General features: G+C 38.9%; 1 protein-coding gene across 3 annotated transcripts in view; it reads right to left on the bottom strand.

Moving 5' to 3' along the window:
- Positions 1–22,982, bottom strand: part of LOC142161143 (solute carrier family 22 member 15-like) — a 128,487-nt gene that overhangs the window by 70,586 nt on the left and 34,919 nt on the right. For all 3 annotated transcript variants that reach the window (XM_075216437.1, XM_075216439.1, XM_075216438.1), the window contains exons 6-8: positions 22,488–22,709; positions 11,008–11,148; positions 3,068–3,153 (exon numbers count right to left, since the gene is read on the bottom strand). In XM_075216437.1, the coding sequence (XP_075072538.1) occupies positions 3,068–3,153; positions 11,008–11,148; positions 22,488–22,709 (449 nt within the window). The remainder of the gene's footprint in view (positions 1–3,067; positions 3,154–11,007; positions 11,149–22,487; positions 22,710–22,982) is intronic.

Raw genomic sequence — 22,982 nt, 5'->3', positions numbered from 1 at the left:
GGAGTAAATTCTGATAAAACTTTAACTACATTATATGCTGATATATATTCCCCGTGATTTAGGTATTAAACACACCCTTATGGAAGTGGATATACATATGTACTATAGAATATGGAGAGATCATAATAAAAGGAGATTCTTGATCTCTCTTCTCTGTTTTGTGTTGGTAACATTTGTTTTATTTGGGCAATTTATATATGAACCCAGCAATTGATTACCTATCATCTCCCCGAGATAGCTCCTTTGACTTTTAACTGTGTATGGAGCTTAGCCTCGATATATTGATTTACTCCATCACTATACCTTCCCTGCATATATTCCATCCGCCCTCATATCATCTAAAAGTCACCATATACGGATTTAAACGCTAATAATGAGGCAGGTATGTAAGGGGTTAAGTCCCGATCCTAAGTAGATATAGGAAAACGCATGAGTAGGAAGCTTAATAACACCTATTTCAATTGAGACATAGGAGCTTAGCCTCGATATATTGATTTACTCCATCACGCCGGTATCACCATTATATGATACCTCTAATGCCGTTTGTCTGGGTATTTTGTTTTTAATACACAACATACACCATCAATCATTTTTATTTTTGATATTTCGCTGCTTTTTAGATATAAATTTATTAAAAGTTATATTTTATTTTTATTATTGGTCATGTTTTTTTGGTATGGTTTCCCCAACAATACATAATTCTCTAGGGACTGGAGTGGCTCTTTTGTTCTTTTTTCTGGTCCTATCTCTTATTGACATGTAAGAGTGCACCCTACCTATTTTGTAAAAATGATATTATATCATTTACAATAGAGTACAAGTCCTATAGCTGTGTGCGACCATGTTTCTTTATGTTTGCGTATTCTGCATTCTGCAAGAATGTCTATTTTAGGTTTAGAGGGTCTACTGAAAGCTAAAGTGCTGATTGCAGCACGCAGGAATGATGCACTTTTCCCATATAATGAGCCTGAATGAGAACCTGTATATTCCTGCTCCAAAAATGATTATATTATCATTGGTGTGTTTTTTGTGCTTTTCTAACTATTATTAATCCATGTAAATATCGTGCTGCTTTTACTTTAGGATTATTGTAGTTAAGTGTACTTTACGTGTCTTATATTATTAAATAGTAAACTGTATTGTCATTACGATGCTGCTTTGCATTTATGTTGCATTTGGGGCATCATAAGCCAATTTGCCATTATGTTGATTTACCAATATAATGCAATACTTCTCATTGCATAGAAATACTATTTGAAAATATTATGTAACGCTGCGATTAAAGTAAAAAATATATCCGCACAGGTTTTAATAAGGAAGTTTAGTCTCTGCTGGTTAAAAATTGTGGTATTCAATTTAAAATCAGTAAATGCCACCCCTGTGCATTAATCCTAGGTAAATGTGAATTTTATGGGAGGGGGCGGTGTAACGCGGCTATCAACACTCACATATAATAAGTACTTTGTAGTTTACATAGTTAACAACCACAATATGCAAAGAAAAATTTGTTTAACCACACACACATTTATTAAATTTGAAATTACAGATTATTGTTGATACATTTTAGCATTTCTTTTTACATACTTTATAATACTTGTCTTCTCTTTGACATTTTTTAATAAAATGATTCAATTATCTGATTTTTAAAAACTTTTTGATTCCAATACTTTTCTTATGCTTTTTTTTTTTTTTTAACCCGGCCTGTAGAGGTGCGAGATAAAACTGCCAATGGCACAGTTTACTTCACTGCATTAAAGTAGAGTTAAATTGCCCCTTAAACTTTTTGCTTATACTTTAATACCAGGCTCAAACCTGGCGCAATGTGCTAGTCTGGGAAACAAATACTGAGTGCAACATCAGGAATTAAATTGCAGGTTAAATATTTGCGCTCCAAAATGACCAAAAATAGCGTTAAAATCGGGTAACACTGTGTTAAAATAAGTCTGGCTGTCAATTGAATCCGCTCTTATGAGTAGTAATTTTTACTGCACAGAAATAAAATGTAGTGTGTCAATGATCACAGCTGAATATAGTGTAATAGAGTAGTAATACCACTTGGGATCCCAAACGGGATCCCAAAGAGGTCACGGCCCCTGTAATGATGGTAGTTACATCCTTATTAAGGAAAAGTCCAGCCAGTTTACCCCACACTTCAAAACTAAATAATTTTTACTAGCTTTTAATTTCAGTAATAGAAAATGAGATGGCTTCTGTGAAGTAAATAATATCTGCACAAGGTTCCAGTTTGTGGTTATGCATATGAAGGAAGTCTGATCCTCTTTCAAGAACATACTTTATCTTTACCGAAAATTCCTCTTTAATTTACTCTAAATTAAATTAAAATGATTTAAACTAACTGCTCAAGGTTATCTATCTCAATAGTACAGCTTTACCATCAGTCATTACATGACTATTAAGATATTTTTATGTTGCAACATTTAACAGAACGATAAAAGCTTTTAAAATGGAAATACAGTAACACTCTTGTGAAGGCTTATGGGAGAAATACACAGCAGATGCCTCTGAATCTTGATTGTAACAGTCTAATGAGGCTCAATGAATGTGGATTTTCTGAGACTCAGATAATAGGGGGAAGCTGAAATACCTTTGTTCGTATAACCGCTATTCTATCTCTAGTCATTGGTTAGATACCCTCTCAGCAAAGTATCAAACTGTCATATACCCAATGTAATTATACAGGACTAGCACAAACTGCTGACATCAGGCAGATGACGCTGTGGTGGGTCCGGGCATATGGAGAGAACTGCATACACCTAGCCCACTAAAGATTAATGCTCTTCAAAAACATAGCAATTATATTTGCAAAATGGAGACTTTGGATTTTGCACAATTAAAATAGAAACATAAAATATAAAAGTAAGTCCTGAATGGAGAATGTGTTCTTTAAGTGGCACCATAAGGACTGAACATGTAAAAATGGCTTTTCCTTTACAGTCTTGGACAATGTGCATTAAACAAATCCAAAAGCCTTTACAGTCGTATTTAAATAATAACTTAAATGCAAGTTTACTGGACAAAAATTGTTTTTCTCTCTGCGTTTACTTACTGGTATTTTCTGGTAAAAACATTGTGAATATACAAGCAAGACCGGCAAATACTAGAAAACCAGCTGTTGATTTTCCTCTTCCACACCTAAAAAAAAAGAAAAATATAAGATAAAGTACATATGTTTATTAACCACAGTTAATTTGAATTACCCACAGTTCCCATAAACTTCCACAACATAAAATTCTCATAACATGGTTATAAAGCTTCACTGGAAAAACGTGCTGGAATGTAGCTATATGATGACAATTTCTAAAGTTCAGCAACCTATTGTCCCTTATTTACCAGTAACAGATTTTCTATTATCGCTTTCTTTAGCGCACACACCGTGGAGTATATTGGTGCTATAGAAATAAAGGATGATAACATTATTAATAAGTTGTTTAATGCTTGTGTTTCTGTAGAACTCGTACTCTAGCATGCACCTATGTAGACAAGAGAAAGATATACATGCAATGTCACCATATGGACACATTAAGCATATGAAACGACAACCAAATAGATAGACGGACATGAACTAAACTGTGGCTGCTTACATTTTGCATTAGGGTTGGTGAATATACTGGCTCCAACTGTCTCTAAATCTCTAAACTATAACTGCATGCTTTCCTGAGACTCTGAACGGTTTGGTCTAATCCAATTAAAATCTGCTTTGGCTAAAATCTTTAAAAAACATCTTTCAAATGTGGTCTATGGACAGAATTGAGGGGAGGCACGCCTGCATGCACAATGCATTACAGTCATGTATGAGAAGGCTCTGGATTCACTCCTAGAATGTTCCAATGAACAATCAGAGTCATAGGAAAAGAGCAACACAGCATCAAGTAGTGGAGCCTGTTCCAAAGGAGGAGCAATGGGGTGACCCTGCAATTGTGCCCATCCAAAGATACCGTAACTACACAGTATGACAGCCAGGCCTGGCTGCAAAACCCAACAACCGATTACCCAATGTAAAAAAAATAATTGTGTCCAGGTATTACCTTATTTCTCCTGAACTACAAAAAGCTTTCCACTGGCAAACATTGTTTTATATTATAGCTCATATCAGGTTACCAGAAATTTCTAGCATTAACAATGGTTTTAGTGTAACGTTAGAGGTTCCTGTAGAAGTATACTTAATAGGGGTTTTAAAAAATGCATATCTTACAGAGCTATTCCCACTGATTAAAATAATTGTTGTGACACATCAATCATGTCATCCATGAGTTGGTAAAATACTTTTCTTTACATAATAGTATAAATAGGTCTATAGATGTGTTGCACCAGTTGTCAGTCAAATGTTTTCTTTTAACTAGTAATGGCAACAGTGAGGAACTGCCACTATCATAATTTTGCAATATGTAATAGGGTTAGGGGATCGGGTGCCATCTCCAGGGGTAGATGGCAGTGTACAGCTGCAGAGAAGTCACACAAGTATGGGGCTTTGGTACTACTGGCCTCAGCCAGTTTTATTAAGCAGAACAAAAAGAAAGAAAGAAAAATTCAAAATAAACACCTCACCTGTCCAGCACTAACTAAACACACAGGAACAAACTCTCTCCTGTGAAGGACCTTGTGTACCACAATCATACAGAATATACAACTTACTGATCACCAATTGCAGTGTCTCTCAGGAGCCATCCAACCTCCTCTCCAGGTCTGAGAGAGCCTGAGACTGATCTGACAATATTTAAGCACACCATTCAGGTGCAACCCTTGATCAGTCTGCTGTCAGAGTGGCAGAACAGAAGACCCGGAATGGGGCTTGTAAATGGAGTTCACCCTTCTTTCCTTTTACACCCCAGTGACCCTTACAAGTTTTTCCTAAAGCTGAACATACTGTTTGGGAAGCTTTTCCCAAACACCAACAATCTCCCTGGGGTTTAAAAACATATAAGACAGACAGTCTGCGACATATGTACCTGCCCTTTGCCATTTCTTCAGTACTTCTGTCTCAAATATTTTCTATTGAGATGCATTAATTGTCCTTTAGGGCATAAAAAGTAAAAAAATGGGAAAAAGGAAATGTCCTTTAAAATTCATCTCTACCTTCTCTCCTAGTGAACGACATCAGTGCTCCCATGCTGTATAACAGTTATTAACAGTAAGGTACATTTAGCTCTCTTAAAAGAGAATGGAGACAGACTAGGAACAGTCAGTGTGGGGGAGGGGAGACAGATGACCTTTACAGAAAAGACAGAATTGTACACATTTCATGCACTGTATTTGAAAACATTTTGCTAATATAACACATTTTATTAGCAGTGCAGTCAAGAAAATAAGCCTGCCTCTACTCACTGCTTCCTTCCATTCATTTCTTTTTCTTCTCTACACATTTTTGCACAGCACATGTGCAACAAAAATATGAATGCATACATTCGTATCAAGATATGTGGCATATCCCTATCCCGGGACAAGGGAGGAAAGGTGCATGTCAGCGTCGGTCGAATATGGTAAGGGGGTGTTACCATGAGGTGGACGCATCCGCAGGTGCACCTTTTGGCAGGTGCATATCTTGCAGATGCATCACCCATCAAGTTGATGATTAAAACAACTGGTGTCTCTAGTATGCGGCTCCATCATGTTGTGCTTTAAATGTATCTTCAGACGCATTTAACATACCATTTTGAGTTGCATTTTACTCAAGATATGTGCAACTCAGAATAATCACAGAAATGCGCCATTTTTGTGGCATGAATTTTATGTGTACATTTTGGACGCAAGTAAACCGAACTCTAAATGACCCCCTTTGTTACCATCATTAATAAAAGTGCAATGCTAATTAGATTGAAGGAATTATTTTGCTACACAGTATTGTATGAAGGGAGAGCGAGTGAGTCAACAGCCCAGGGCGCTGGGAAGAAGGTGGTGCCGCCAGTTGGGACAGATTTTGCTTGTGAATTGTCCTCAGAGCCCTTACTGGTGTATGTGGACAAATATGAGAACAGAGTGGGAGCCACAGCTTCCCTCTAAATAAATGTATCCGCTTCGTAGAGTTACAGAGGTGTACACAACTACATGTATACTTCGATTTTGTGTGTTAGCAACCTACTCCAACCACCATATTCCCTCAACAATTCCACTATGGCATGTGTAAAAGAGATGGCATTGTCGATCGACTATGCAGAAGTGTGTATGCTATGTCAAGGAGCGTGATTGGCCATATGGGAATGCGGGGTGTAACCTTCCTCGCCCCACAGTTATGTGTGACTGCTTCCCTGGGTCCTCCTGCTGCAGACAGACAAGGTCTACAGAAGGTGGTCTCTGGAGAGCTTCAGACATGGGTCGCAGAAAATTGGGGAATCGAAAGTGAGGGCAGAGAAGCTAAGCAAGTAGTGGACTATGATTCAGACATTGCCCATCACCACTCTCCATCCACACAGGGGACAAGCCTAGAGCTGGAAACAACCAGGAACCTGTCCCTCCTCCCTGATAATCAGAAAGAAAACAGAAGACCTAGCTAGTGTCTAGGCAGCACCTAGGAAGCAATGTAGTGGAGCTAGCCAGAGGAGGCAGAGGTGGCAGGGGAGGAGGAGAGCAGCACTGCTCCCACATTACTGACCTACACCTACAATCCAAAATCTACTCTCTATATACTGAACTGCACACCTACAATACAAAAACTGCTCCCCCATTACTGATCTCCACCTACAATCCAAAAACTGTACCCCAATTACTGACCTAAACTAAATGGGAGTTACCAAATTCAGAAATCTGAAGATACCTAGAGCTGAAGCATTTGTTAACAATGCCCAATATGCACAAGATGGCAGGTAGGGAACTTACTTTATTTAAAACACTGTGCACGACCTCCCAGCACCCCACACATACCTTTTCTATTTATAAACGGTTAATCGAAAAATGCTTCAACTCGTTGCCAAAATTCACTAAAGAAAACAAAATGGCCCAACTTCTTACAAACAACACAGGCAAGTTTAGCCAGCATTACTATAATTGAAACTCAATATAAAGTCCTATCAATGTGGTACCAGTGTTCCAGCCTTCTGGCTAAAAAGAACATCCAACACTTGTTAGAGGTTTAATATTGCGCCTGGGACATTTGGTGGGATTGTCCCAGAATAAACCCTTTCTGGGATGAAGTGATCACTATCTCCAAAGAAATCACAGGAACGGAGTTATCAGATTGCCCAAGTTTCTGGTTGCTCCATGTAATCAACAAGTCCAATGCCCAATATAAAAATTCTTTACTGAAGCATCTCAACAGTGCTGCAAAGACTGTGTTACGGGTCCACAGGAGAGCTTCCTCACCACCTTCTACAAAGGAGTGGTTCGTGAGACTGGACTATTATATGACCATGAATTAATTTTATCCCCCGAAGATAATTTTCAAGAGTACTGTGCTATATGGTATAACTGGATAGAGTTCAAGGATACTACAAAATTTGCCCTTCTCAAAAACAGAAACTAAAGAGGTAATACGTATGTTAGTTCACCTACCCATCAAGGTCACATTACCCAATTTTTGGTCCGCAGTTCTTGTTTTGGCAATAATCCCCGACTCCCCACTCTTATCTTTTCTATCCCCTCAGTCCACTAACCCCCCGCCCCCCCATCCTTACCCATTTCACAATTTGTTTGTTCATACCGATTTCAATATATTGGTATAATTATATCTTTGTAATGTGTTCAACTTATAATGCAGAATTTTCACTATGTTGCTCCATTTTTATAGTGTTCTGCTTTAGATTGTATATTTTCCCATTTTATACAATGCAATAAAAATTATGATTAGAGTAAACAAAAAAAATGGAGACTCAGGAAAGTTTTAAGTGCGACACCTTGAGAACACATGCTGCTACACAGACCCGAAACTCGCATATATCAGATGCTGTGACGTTGGCAGGTGAGCTAACCCCACTATAATAATGATATTATTATTATTATTAAGCTTTATTTAATAGACGCCACATGAGGTCCACAGCGCTGTACAGTGGCCAAACAACAGACAGTGCAGGGTATAACAGTACAATACAGCAAACCGGTAACACTACAACTCTCAACACAGCTAATGGGGTACATGGGGTATATTCAGCGCAAGCTGAAACCTGTGTCCATTAGTGTGGGCACAACTAACATGTTTAGAGCCACTAAAAGATATGCAAAAACAATGGAGAAGTGGAGTCAATGGGCAGAGAGCTCAAGGAGGAGGTGTGCAGTGTAGCTGGTGAGCAAAAGTTATAGGTAATGGGAACAAGGGGGAAGAGGGCACTGCTCTATAGAACTTACAATTTAAAGGGACAGACAAACGGTTGACACATGGGGGTGAGCCAATGAAAGGGGTTCTGAGGGCAAGAAGCAAGAGTAGGAGAGATGAAGGATGAAAGAGCTTGAGGTATAATACATTGCAAAATGGTTAAGTGGAGGACTGGCAGGCCTTTCTAAAGAGGTGGGTTTTCAATAACCGTTCGAAGCTATACAGGTAAGGGAATAGTCTGATAAAATGAGAGATTGTTCCAGTGGTGGGGGGCAGCACGTGGGAAATTTTGGGTAAGTGAGTGAGATGTGGTTACCAGAGGGGAGGAAAGGCAACAATCAGAGAGGGCGGGAGGGAGTATGTATGGAGATGAGGTTGGAAATGTAGATAGCAGTGGAGTTGGAGAGGGCCTTGTACGTGAGGGTGAGTCATTTGAAGAGTATTTTGTAGGGGAAGAGGAGTTAGTGTAAGGTTTGACAGAGAAGGAAGGGCAAATGTGGAACGTCAGGAGAGGAAAATAAGTATAAGATTGAAGTATATTAAGTATAGATCAAAGAGGAGCGAGATGGGAGCAGGGTTGGCCAATAAGGAGACGGTTGCAGTAGTCAAGACGAGAAATGATCAGTGAGAAATGATCATTCACAATCAGGATTGGGCAAGTGATATATTCCTACACACACACATACATACACACACACACACACACACACACACACACACTTTAGTGGCTATTTTGTGCACAAAATAAGCCTGCTTATATATGCTGACACATAGTGATTTAAATATTGCTGCTTGTTACAAAGCGCCAAAAAATATTTTCTTTTGTTTACCCTAATTACTGGCCTGCACCTACTAATTTGATAGCTGAAGTTAGGGAGGGAGGTGAGGGCTGATGAGTGGGTGGGGGGGCGGTCATATTATGAATTCACCCCAGGCACCATGCTTATTTGCAAAAGCACTACTACTACATATTGCAAGAACGTCATTATAAACAAAATAAAAAATACTTCCATGGGTAGTTTTATCTTGGAAAATCGCATTTGTGCTTATTGTAATCAGCATTTGCATTTAATTGCCTACAATATGTCACTAATAATACAACTGGAAACAGTAATCTAATTAGGTTTTTTTTCCATAAAAATGATGGCAGGCTTATAGAAATGAGAGATGACGTTTCCGCCAGAGCTGTGACATAGCAACACACTTGCCTGTGAATACTCCACACACAAACCACCAGGCATCATTGTAGTACAAATAACCTGAGCAAACTTTTTAGTGATTAAAACTTTAAAATAAAGCCACAGACTTCAATTAATTCCTGGATGATAACTATGATTGCCCATTGATAAGACTGGTGATCAATGTTACCACACATGACAACACTCTAAAAGATAGACTAGATTACAGATCAGAATAATCACTGAGAAATAAATAATGACCACATTCACCAATTTCAATCAGGTGACTGCTTTGATTTGACTATAGACTGACTAGAAAACATAAGCATAACAAATTCATCTTAGGACGGCTGTCCTAAATTTGCCAACCAGAGAGATCTGGACAATCTGTTTACTTAGTTTTGGGATTTTAGACTCTGTCACCTACACTTAATTTTTTATTTTTTTTTAACTGTCAATGAGTTTGCATCTTACTTTACTATCAAGGTCACTAAGGAAAGAATCAACCAGAACCCTTATTGTAATGTTTTCTAAACAAATACCACCTTAAAGTGCACCAGTCAAAGCCCCACAACTGTTCATTAAATAAATATCTCAACAGACACCATATAAACATGTTACATGTACCATGTGTCACAGCCGTACAGTTTAGTCTATTTTCAACTTGTACAAATCTACATAAAGGAAGCCAAGCTCTGGGGAGGTAGGAATGTTCAGGAGTATTAATGACAATGTGAACACTGGCAGAATCATGCTCATTGTGCTCCTCGGAAACTTTGTGACACATAATTAGATTCCAGGAAGTATTCCAGCTTTCAAGACTCTCGAATGACACTAATCACATTTGATCATTCAGAGTCACAGGAATTTCAGTGTACGCAAATGGCTAATTTAAATAATACCTTAGGCATTTATGACACCAGCAAGGAGGGACACATTTTATAGCAGATTTTTCAATAACAGTATGTATGTTAATAAATTTACATTTTTCAGGCGCACTCATGTCCTGTTACATACAATGCCATATGCACACTTGTGAGTAATAAATAGGCATTATGCACTTATAGAAGTCTAGGGCAAATGCTGTGCAGTTGTTTAAGATTTCTAAATGTGCTGTTATCTGCCTGCCCTGACCTTGGCTTTGGACTATTCTCTGGTCACTGTTTTGGTGATTTATCTACCTGACCATTACTGGATAGAAATGATCTTGCCTTCTGTGTTTCTTAACTCGCATAATGTTTTATCAGTGTGGTTCCTCATATCTAGTACTTTATATCGCTTGTCAGTAAGCATCTCGGACTCATGCATAGCTAGGGGCAACTGAGCCCTGGCAAGGGTACAACTATGGGTGAAGAGTGCGCTAGCTTGGTCACTGGTTTTTACAGGTCCTAGACACGACAACTTTGCAATTAGGATTTTAGACTTATAATACAGCCTGACAGGCCCATTTTAAATGCGATTCCTCAGATTAGCATACACACTTTGCTTTTCTCCCCAGATTTGTAAATTAGTAGAGGCTAGTAGGTGTAATAACAATGATTATATTAAACATATTCCCTTCATACTCACCAAGACTTCTCAATAAAAAACAGACAGAGCGGGAAAGCTGGGACTTCAACTAGGCCGTACAATGCCACATTCACATACAGATTGCCTTTTAGTTCCCCAGCATTTAAGGTCAAGCCATAGTAGACAAGACTGCAAACATACCTGAAAGAAACAAATCATCATTGCTACTGAAAGGTTTACAGATTTCGATAGCTGGCTTTCTGAAAGTCAATTTATCAAGAATGCACTCAAAGAAGAATGGTTAGGAGGAAAAATATAGTCCTTTCATCACTGCTAGATAGGAACTCCCTGATCTATTAGCAATACTTTCCCCAAACACTACACAGGGAAATAGACTTACATTTCAGACACATTTTACAGTGATTTTATAAATCCACACATTTATATAGAGGAGTAGAACCATGAGTACATTCATTACAAATCCCTTGCTATAGCCAATTCAATGACCGAGAATCTATCAATCAGGACCGTTTCAGGGGCCTGAGCAGTCTTGCCATTCCACTCACAGCCCCGTTTCCCCCCTATCTTACTTAGATGCCTGAAGGCCAACTTACAATTAACAGGTCCTTGTCCTTTTTCACCAATCTGTTCCAGAAATATAACCTGACATAATCTGACTGAAAAAAAATATATATATTCTAACTATCTACCAATTCTCGTTGCCAGCTCCATTTTTATGTTGCGAGTTTCAGGTGCATGAATATATTTATTATCAAAGTTCTTGTGCTGCTCATTGTTATAGCCTAACCATGTGCAGATATCAGAGAGTAAGGCAGGACACTTACAAAGGGGGAAGAAAAGAGGGGATGAAGAAGGACAAGACATAGGTAGATCTGTGAACAAAGAAAGTACAAATTAAAAAGAATCAATGTATAGGATACTCAACAGGACCATACATTTATAACAACTGTATAAAAAAGTATTATAAATTGTAAAATGTTTTTATGTCCCACTAAATGTATAAACTCCAACCTGTTAATGAACAGGTAACATACCTATGTGAATTGGTTAATTGGATAACCACCACTATACTCATTTACAGGATTACAACATGTTACTAAACAGCTATTGTTATTGTGTGAGTTGAATATTTGAGCAACTGTCATCCCACTAACAGATAGGACCACAACTTATGTAACTATGCTACCACATGAAATGAATAATCATTACCTTTTTGTGCAACAATACTAACAGAAACCAAGCGACCAGTTCAGCATCAGTCACAGTGCATAATGAACAACACAGGCTTAAATACGTTACACTTCTCCCACAGCCCTATCTTGATGTGGTACTTTCACCTGGGGGTAAATGTATCAAGCTCCGACTTATTCAGCGTTTTAAAATCGCGGGTGATAACCTGCGATTTAAGTCCCCAGATGTATTAAACTGCGATTTTTACTCTGATCTTAAAAATCACTGGTCATCTCTGGCGATTCATCTAGCTGCGTGTTTAATAAACACATCACTGTTACACTGCCCCTGTCTATACAGCCGCAGGTCCCTGCTGTCGAAAGTTTAAAAACTGGGCTGGCTCTTCCTAGAGGGGGGGCCTGCTCATTTTTTCGGCAGATCCCACTCCCTAGGGAATCCAGTACAGCACTGAACAGCCTTGGGTTGGTTAGTCATTTTGGCATGGGGACCCCTGCCGCGTGTTCCCGTGCTATAGTGCCACCCACCCCAGCTGGTTTACCTAGTGCTGGTTATGTGAAATCGGGGGGACCACACACAAATTTTTCCCCAATTTTCATATAACCAGCAGTAGGCTGGCAGCACTAGGGTTAATAGTGCTCAGACGGTGGGACCCCCACATTTTTTTTTTGTTTTGTTTTGTTTTTTATACTTTAATCTGTTATTAAACTTTTGACAGCCGCGGCGACCTGCGGCTATATAGTCAGACAGTGTAACAGTGATGTGTTTACTAAACACGCTGCTAGGATGCTGCATGCTGTCTCTGGCGATTTTCCAAGCAAACTCAGGAGAGTCTGCTTAATCACAGCTTCATACATTTGAGACTTGTATAGCTTGAGTGGCAAACAGTCGGGACTTTGATCTTTATCGATTTGAGAAATAGTGATTTTGACAGAAACACATCTCTGGCGACTTTACATGAAAACTCAGGTTCATACATCTGCGAGTTTCAACTCTCCCGAGAAAATCGCAGGATTTGTAAAATCGCACCTTGATACATTTACCCCCTGGTCTTTCAAGAGGAGTTCTCTTCAGGTGCTCTGCTTGATTAATCTTACTGCAGAAACACCCTGTCAGCTGATGTTAGCTGTGGAAAAAGATAACTTCTTACAAATATATAAGTTAAATCACACTCTAGTCTATACTATTATTTTGTCACATACATGTCCTCCACCTGTATTTAAACTAGGTGCACAGCTGTACAAATGTGTAACTGTCTGCAGCCTTGCCCTGCAGACTGTCAGCTGAACACCTAACTCCTCTCCTAGAGGCTTGTGGAAAACCACTACCTTGGCCACAGTTGGAAAAGAATTCTAAGAAATGTGTCAAAACCTACCACAATGTTTTCAGACTAGGCCATTCTGCGCCATACATTTTCATTATCAGCAACAAAAGCTTCTTTAAAAGAAGCAAAAAAAAAAAAAAAAGGTGTGTTTGCCTTAAGACTGAATTTGAGAACTGCAGTATGCACAGTTCAATTCACACATCACAAGGTATTATGGGAGTCTAGAACTCATGGGAAGACAACAGGAACCACCGAGTTCCTGGGTTAAATAACTTTTACAACTATAACGTTTCTGCTATATTGCCTAAGGCACCAAGTTTCTATGTGCACTTCTACACTGTGTTAATTGCAGATCCAACTACGGCATCATATTATTAATTCAAAGAGAGATAAAGTATATACATATCTCAGCAGGGGGGGGGGGGGGGTCAGATTTACATTGGGAACATTCTTACGAGTTCTCTATATTTTTATTCTATGAAATACAAACATTTATTATTGTACACGGATTTTTAATTGACACAATGCAAGGGGAAAGGACAGGAGAGAGGTGAAGTCGGGAGGACTGCATCTGAACCAAACATCTCCAACTTCTGAGATCATACAAAACTCATTATCAAAAAAAAAGGACAAGAAATGTACATAAAATTTACCAAAACAATAATACTAATTTGCAGAGACAGCATGCATAGCATCAAGAGACATCAAGAGAATTATAAATGCTAGATAGAGACGTGGGTAAGGTGGTAGCTATTATCAAGATGTCTTTCAATCTAGTAGCTTCCATCTGCAAAGTAAAGTTAGTATCCTTCAACCTTATCACTTTATAGGTAGAAATATCAAATCTCAATGAAGCTTCTGCCATTTCCATTTCAAGTCACTAAATTTTTCTCTTGTGTATATGTAATTTTAGATAGTTAACAGACAGGTCCTCTTTAAAGTCCAATGCTGATCTTTCCAGATAAATATGGGTGAGTGAGTGCGCATTGAGGTAATAAGATTACAACAAAGTGGACCTGTTCTTTACACCATAAACTTATGCATGAAGACAATATATAAACTATGTGCAACAAAACTGCATAGCGTCTTTCGAATGTACCTACATACAGTAGCATGGAGATGCAGCTGCAGTAGTCATTGCTGGGTTGTTCTGGAGATGAAGTCGCACACTACTACTGGCAACCTACGCAGATTTACAGAAAGTACAGATAGCATGAGAGGCTTTAAATGCATCTGTCACCTACTTCCAGTGGAGGAAGCCATTGTGAGGGCTAATCTAACATTCATGAGATTTCAGTCTATGAAATCATGACTAAATATTCATGAGGCACCGGTCCCTAGTAAGAGGATAGGCTTACTTCTCATAAAGACTGAAGGAATATAAAATTCTCTCTACCATGTAGTTTAGATATTTTTTGCTTTTCCCCAGGGAGCAGAACAGTGGTTTCCACTTCTGTGTCCCATAGTGCATCACCAGCGGCATCCACCTGCCAGAATTACAGCACCCAGCCGAGTAACAATAGTGTCTGACAAACCTGCTGGTTCGGAGTGGTGGAGGGGATTTTCGAGGAGAGTTCTACAGCTTAGATGAGGGTCAGATAAATACACACTATATGTAAATTGATAGTCTCATTGCTACTCAAAAAGAGAAGTGATCCTTCCCATGGTTTTATTTCTCAAGGTTTCCATGATCTTCCCTTCTTTCAATGGAAAGAAATTGGGATTTGCCCCATTCCAGCACCAGACATAACAGCGCTGTCTGTTTGCGCTTAACTATGTGTTATAATGTTGCTACCAATGCAAGGTATTGAATATCTGTTTAGCTGGTGGCACAACCAAACAGAAGATGCCAAAATGCACCTCTTACACCACGTGTTATCGTGGAGTATCTATTAGTCTGTGGGATGTAACATAAAAATCTATCTAAGACAGGCCTGTCCAACCTGCAGCCCTCCAGATGTTGTGAAACTACAAGCCCCAGCATGCTTTGCCAGTAGACAACCAGTTGATATCTGGAAGGGCATGCTGGGACTTGTAGTTTCACAACACCTGGAGGGCCGCAGGTTGGACAGGCCTGATCTAAGAGAACATGGAAAAGCAGTGAAGTTGCAACAGGAAACTATTTTCTACTGGGCCTGCCCCGCCCCCAGCAAAAATGCCCCTAAGACCGTCTTTCCGCCTCCTCCTTTTTCTAGCCCCATTGTGGGACATAACTGATGGGAACCAGAGCTTTTCCGGGTAATATTACAACAGTTCCCTTTTAAAGGAGACATTCCGAGCAGTGTTTTATTGGATATGAACTCTTCAGACCTTTTTATGTTATAAATACATATAGCTTTTCACACTGGTTCCCCTAGACTGAGGGATGTTTTCTCATCTAACTCTTTACAGCAGGCTACCTTATTACATAGTCTGTGGAGCAATTTCCTGCACAGACAAAATTATTAAAATGCATCCAGATTGCTTTTGTTATTTGAACATACTCCTCCAATGCTCACATTATAACCAGAGTAAGGATTGTTCACACGTTATTATGATTAAAGTATTACAGTCTCCAGGCAAAATGCAAAGATGTAAAATGCATCTTAAATAGAAAGACAACTCTCCAGAGATATATTTTGTCGTTAGAAATTACACGACTTAGCGGTTCACAAGACACTGCACATACTCAGTGTACTTTTCTTTTGCTCTGTAATTGCCATCATAATGAGTGCTTTGATGAAGAGCCATCTGAATGAAAGCGTTGGTGACAGCTCAGATGGAGGCCTCCATTCCGCAGTACTCTATGTCATTGTCCCCGCTGCCCTGATATGTTAACACGCTGATATGCCACTTTTCATCTTCAAATGGAATCTCAAACCAGATTTTCTCTGAATTCCCAATATTCCATGGTATACGCTTTAAACCACACATATCCTAACACTGACAATTGGCAATATCTTACTTTCTCTGCAAAATTAAAATTACTTTCTCTTTCTCATTAAATTGAAATCCCTCTTTAAATTGTCACTTTTTTTTTTTTAAAAAAGATTTTATTTTTGCAAGGGTCAACCAAAAGTAACATTCTGTACAGCACTGTGTTAAAAAAAAAACATCTGAAAAATACATATGCATTAGAACATACAGCGTCTTGTTAGAAAAGAGTATTAATAAGGATGTTGACCCAATTTTTTCAAGAAAGCAACAATTTTAAAAGAGAAATAAGACTGAGAAGAGTAAAGGGGGGGGACGGCTTCAGGGGCCACCTAAGAGTAAGAGGGAGGAAAGAATGTAGTGGAATATAGGAGAAGATAAAGAAAAAGAAGAGATGGGAGAGATGGAACAGGGAAGGGAAGAAAGGATCCAGATGGAGTGATGCTGTAGAATTACATGACAAAAGGGGTTTGGATTTGGAAGTATGAGGTCCACGGTGCCCAAACCTTAGTGAATGACTTAGAGGTATTACGGATTATGCATGTCATGTATTCCATCTGATAAACGTACCAAATCCTACTGATAATCGTCTGTAGAGTTGGAGCATTGGGCTGCTTCCAGTCCGTAGCAATTTGGCATAGGGCAGCAGAGATTATGTGGCGAAACATTTTCATTTGATGTTAAGTGGCCGATGGAATCCCGAGAGGGAGAAGGAAAAACCTGGGAGAAAACAGGATGTCAATCTGCAGTAGCTGTGAGGCGAAGTCCCGAAGTTCCGTCCAAAATGGGGCAAGTCTGGGACACTGCCACCAGATATGGAGGAAAGACCCCTCTGCGCCACAACCTCTCCAACATGTGCTAGATGAATCTGGGAAGATTTTTTGTAGTTTGGTTGGAACCAAATACCAGCGATAAAGAAGTTTATAAGCATTTTCTTTTAATTGAACACAAATTTAACTGGAGGCTGTGTTAGTTCTAATTTCCCCCAAGTCTCTCTACCAAGCCCTCTCATGAGAATCTCGGTCATTCGAATCAGGGACTTTAAGTTCCCAGTATAGTAAGGAAATGAGACCTTTGGTAGAAGATCGCCGGAGCGAAAGCGCTTCGAAAAAAGTCAATGGTCTACGACCTAGAGTTAATTTGTTGGTAGAATGAAAATTTCTTACTTGTAGGTATTGGAAGAAATATGTGTTTGGAGTATTAAGTTTTGTTTTTAAATCATCAAATGAAGGAAATGAAGTGTCTTTGGTGATATCATTGAGGTAGCGTATGTCTTTTCGTTTCCAGTGTTTAAAGGATGAAGTTATACACCCTGGTGGAAATTTGGGGTTATCAAAAAGTGGGATGATCGGGCTGGGAGTAGGAGCAAGGTTAAATTTCACATTTGCTCGGTACCAGATAGATAACAAGTGGGCTACAACTAGGATGATGTTAAATTGTCACTTTTATTATTAACTTGTCAGTTGAAATTTTAGGCTACAGGGGACTTAAGTTTACTAAGAAGTCCAGCATTTTTAAGAGAGACTTTACTTGTCTACAAACTCCCTTATAACATCTGCATTCTGTCCACGCTAAGAGTATTCAGTTCAATTTGATTATTTTAACCTTTATTATTACTGGCTGGCAGCCAGCTGAGGCAGCTCATCACAAAACACTAAAGCTGGGTACATGCTACAGAAAATAACTGAAGATGCGATTTCTGTAACAATTTTCCCAATGACAATGTCCCGATGATCAAGCAGATTTATGTGTAGACACCTACACGATTTACCTTCAGATCTGTGCTCTTCATATCTCATAATCATCTGCTGAAAAGATCGGGACTCTGCACAATGTATAGAAATCCGCCTACACTGTTGGTTGCGAGTGCGCACACACTTCCACATTTGCCCAACATCGCTCCATCGTTGATTGTGATTTCTAGGACGTTTTTAAAATCAAACGATACGATGTGCTTTGCTACAATAACACATGTTCGTGGGAGTGTACACAATAATACGATATCTTACCAAATTGTCGTTTATCGTATGACTGGCACGATAATTGGATGAAAAACCTGTAGTGTGTACCCAGCTTAAGGATGGGGGAAGAGGGTGTGTTGACAACTTTACTATGGAAACAGTTGCCAAGGGACGGATTAGTAAGCAAGATCTGTAGCACAAGGGAATCACATTTACACTAATAAACCCTCAATCCTAAAGTTAAACACAGATATCTTACTTTTAATTTATCAGTAGAAAGTCTTTATGTAGCACCGGTGACCCGAGCAGGCCGCTCATGCGCTTTAGCTACCTCCAATGCCAGCACAGAACTACATCTCCCAGCATGCAGTGGGGAGGGGAAGTGTGTGAAGGAGCAGTTACAAACAGCAGCTGGAGATTCTGAGAGGCATTCAGGAATAAAGATATTCTGAGGGAATCCTCTGTACCCTGTCAGAGAGAGTGTAACGTAAGTCTGAGAAACATCCTGAGAGAGTGGAGAAGACTTTACATGGGGAGTGGGAGAGTTTACCAGATACCAAAGCAGAGAAGAGCCATCTTGGACGCAGATGCTGGAGACCAGTGGGGATAAGTAATCCATGTTTACCTTGTTATTGACGTTCTTGGACTAAGTATTTTTGTTACTAGTCAGATAGGGAACAGGAGGGGAGACCAGAAAAAGATTTTATAATACCCTTTTGTAGGACTGTGATATAGTTACAAGGGTGACATGTAGGGAAAGATAGCTAGGCGGTAGAGACAGAGTCTAAAACTGAGGAAAATTTCCACCAAACTTTGCATTATTTGCTATCTGTTGGAAAGTCAACTGGGTGTGATAGGTTTGACGTCAGTTCAAATGGGCAGAGTGAATTGCTGCTTTAAAACCAGCAATTTCACTGTGGCCATTAGAACTGACGTCATTTCTTGCTGGAGACTTTTCTCAAAGTCGCATTTCACATGTGACAGTAATTAAACGTGGGGGAAATACTGCATGTCTGTTATATGGTAAGCCTATATTTAGTGCTTGTCGGCTTTATAGTAATCGCTGTTTTTACGTTGCTCTAAAGTGTGTTGGCACTCTGGCAGCCGAATAAATGACTACCATCGCTATAACTATGTGTGACTGTATGCTTACGCCTAAGAGGAAGAGAGGGAGCAGCAGGGGTGTAAATTGTATTCTGCATTTGTGTCAAATTGGAGGAAAGACAGACAAAGGAGCGTATTTTATCAAACCGCCTGGAGAAAGTAACTGTTTATTGAAAGAGAGAAAGATTACAAAGTGCCACTGTGTGGAATTATCGGTGTTAAGTTATTGAGGAACACAGGGAGCTCTGACATTGCTCTGTGCTATTTGCAACAGTAATGCCCGTTTGACCTGTGATGGAGAAGAAGTGAACTATATTTGTACTGCCTGTTATCAAGGACTGCAAGATTGTACACATTTGTCGAATATTCCAATGCATTTGTATGATATGTGGCAGCCAAGTTAAAGCAAGTGTGATATAGATTAATATATCTAGCTAGTGAAAGCTATCGTGATTAGAGAGATATTACAGAATTATTAGAAAGGATAGAGATACCTCTTAGCGGTATAGAACTAGTGAGGCCTGTATAAATAGCACATTAGATACAAGTTAGTCTTGCTCTCTAGATACCATTCAATGTTTGCATTTAGACTGCAGTGCACTTAGGGCCCGAATCATTAAGGAGAGCAAGGCAAAAAAGGAGAAAATTTGCTCCTGGACAAACCATGTTACAATGCAAGGCGTAAAAAATTAGTTTATTATTTTACACATAAAGAAAATACTGGCTTTTTGTCATGTAGCACAAAAATACTTGATAACTTTATTTCTACAAGGAAATTTAAAGTTGATCTAGGACATGCCCTACCCCATTTATATATTTGTCCCTACATTTTAAATTTACCTCCCCCTCCAATGCAACATGGTTTTGCCAACGTGCAAAGTTACTCCATTTTTTTTTGCTTTGCTCTCCTTAATGACTCAGGCCCTTAGTGTTTACTGTATGCAAAGTCCCCGTAACTATTGTTTGAACCAAAGAGAAATATTTTTGATATACAAAATGTACCAAAATCCTTTATAAGCCCACACCCAACCATAAACGTGCTGGTGTGGCTACTAGAGAGCAGCCTGGGGTATTGCCCTCATTTGTGTGTGTCTGTGGTACTAAGTTGGGGGGACGGAGAGTTCCTTAGTCTCTCTCTGGTGTAGCTCATTCCAAGAAAATACGGTTCTCAGACTAAGGTGGAGGCACTGCCAACAAAGGAAACAAATTAGAGTGTTTATTTACAGACAGAACACACCAGTCTGTACACAAAGTCGAGCAGGAAAAAGAGTGTCATTTAGTACTTTCTTAATGGTATACATTAGACAAATGTTGGTGGAGCTTTAGCCACAGGGGCCCATCCTATCCTTCTGCCAATAAATAGTGTTCCACTATAAGCTGTACCAGGGCCGGTGCAAGCACTGGATAAGCCCCTACTTCACATTGCACCCCCCACTGCTGTTGCTATCGTTAGAAGGCAAGAGTGACATTCTCACCACCTGTATATGTGGAGCTTGGAAGTGACATCATAGCCATGCGCCACACTCCCAGTGGTAAGCTGAAATGGAGAAGCAATAGCCAAGCAGCTTCATGACAGGGCACTGTGTGAGCGTGAAAAATCACTGGATAAGTGACAATATGTCAGTCATCCAGTGTTTTAGGCGCCCCCTAACCATTGGCACTCTAAGAAACTGCCTAGGTTCGTCTAATGGTACATCGGCCTTGGTTTTTACACAAAAAGCCGCTATCTACCTCAGGTAAAATATTGTCTTTTAGCTACACTGTATTATTTTAAATGGAGATTCAATTTTCTCTTCTTGAGGATAGAAAGCTTAATCAGTATCCTGGTCACATATATCCCCATATTCAGGCTGTGATAAACTTATAAAACCTGGCCGGTCATTGCGACCTCATGGATAGAATTGCTGAGATACAAGTTCGTTACTCCGTTATGTACTGTATTATATCTTCCCTGAGATATAATCATTTAAAGTTTATGGGCCCACTCTTAACATGATCTCATAGCCGCTCTCTTAAAAAGGCTTAGATATCACTTAAACAACGCAACATAATTCACAGCTTTAATCTAGCTTAGGATATAAAAGAGGAAAGGGAGTATCTAGCGGTCTCATTACATATTGTCAACAACTAGAGATAAGAGCTATTAATAAAATACCCTACTTAATGCAGGCTGAGAAAAACAAGTACAAACGATATTAGCCATCAGCAAAATTAAATACATGCTTTTCATTTCATTGACCCTTAAATACGGTCATTGTCCTGCAGGTATACATCTTACATGCCATTTACCGCTTCTACTGCATTTAAGGAGTTAAAAATCCAATTAACCTGCACCTATTGTAGAGAATGATTCAGTATTGTCATAGTAATAATTAACCACAATGAACAGCAGAAGTAAAATAGCTTCAATACATCATTGGCTCTGTGTCTATATCTCATGAAGAGACAAACTAATGCCAATAGCATAATGTACTGAGATAATAGAATACAAATTAAAAAATAGGTGTCTCTGCTTTTTTTTTTTTTCTTCTTTTTAAAAGCCACTGAAAGAAATTCCCTCAAATTAAGATTTTTGTTGCCTTCAAATTAAACAAGAAAAAAAACTAGTGACAGCATGTAGAAGTAAATGGTTTTTGTAAAGAAAGCTGATATGCATCACTGAAGGCATACGCCTGAGCCTTCTGTAATAGTAAATCAGTTCATTTTTCTTGCCAGAACAATTAAATGCTTTTAGAGAAAAAAAAAAAAAAAAGTAATTTGCGAGTTAAATCAGAAGGCAGAAAACGGCATAGTTAGAAAGGCAAAGATGACTTTGGAAGCCAAGTACTGATACTTTTGTTTGACATGAAGCTTTTATGTCCATTAGACAAGCCAGCTAAGAAGTTAACTTACTGTAAATCCCTCATGGTGAAAGAAAAGTTATTGAAATTCATTAATCAGAAAACACTGTGCAATGTTTAAGTGACAAGTTAAACTACATTAGTTTCTGGGGGTATTTTTTTTTTTTTTTTTTTTTTTTTTAGACGTACCAGATATACATCAAGATGACTGTCCTCCTGCAAAGCACTGGATATTTCACCAGATCGAATATACTGTGTGCCGAGTCACTGGTTCCTGGTGTTCCATTACATTCTTTTAATTTTAGTGTAGGAATTTCCTTTCCATTGCCACGAGCTATATGGAGTAACACTTCCTCTGCTTTAGCTGTGTGACCATTGGAGTACAGCCATCGTGGAGATTCAGGGAGTAAACTAACAACAATAAGAAGTATATATATATAATAGTATGTAACATGGGTGGATAAAAAGAAATAATCATAAATAGGACATTTTTATTATTCACAACTAAAGAAAAATAAATAAGAATCAATGCACACGGGTAAATGTCATTTTATTTAGATATTTGGCAGCTATAATGATTTTCTGTGATCAATTACGGATGCAAATCTTTAATTTACCACAAGAGTACTTTTAAACTTTACTATTTTTGGATGCTTGTGATATTTAAATGAGTGCTCGAACAAG

The sequence above is a fragment of the Mixophyes fleayi genome, chromosome 6, assembly GCF_038048845.1.
Source record: "Mixophyes fleayi isolate aMixFle1 chromosome 6, aMixFle1.hap1, whole genome shotgun sequence".
Taxonomy (NCBI): Eukaryota; Metazoa; Chordata; class Amphibia; order Anura; family Limnodynastidae; genus Mixophyes; species Mixophyes fleayi.
Note: the sequence above shows the minus strand (reverse complement) of the source record. Positions and strands in the feature narration are given on the sequence as shown.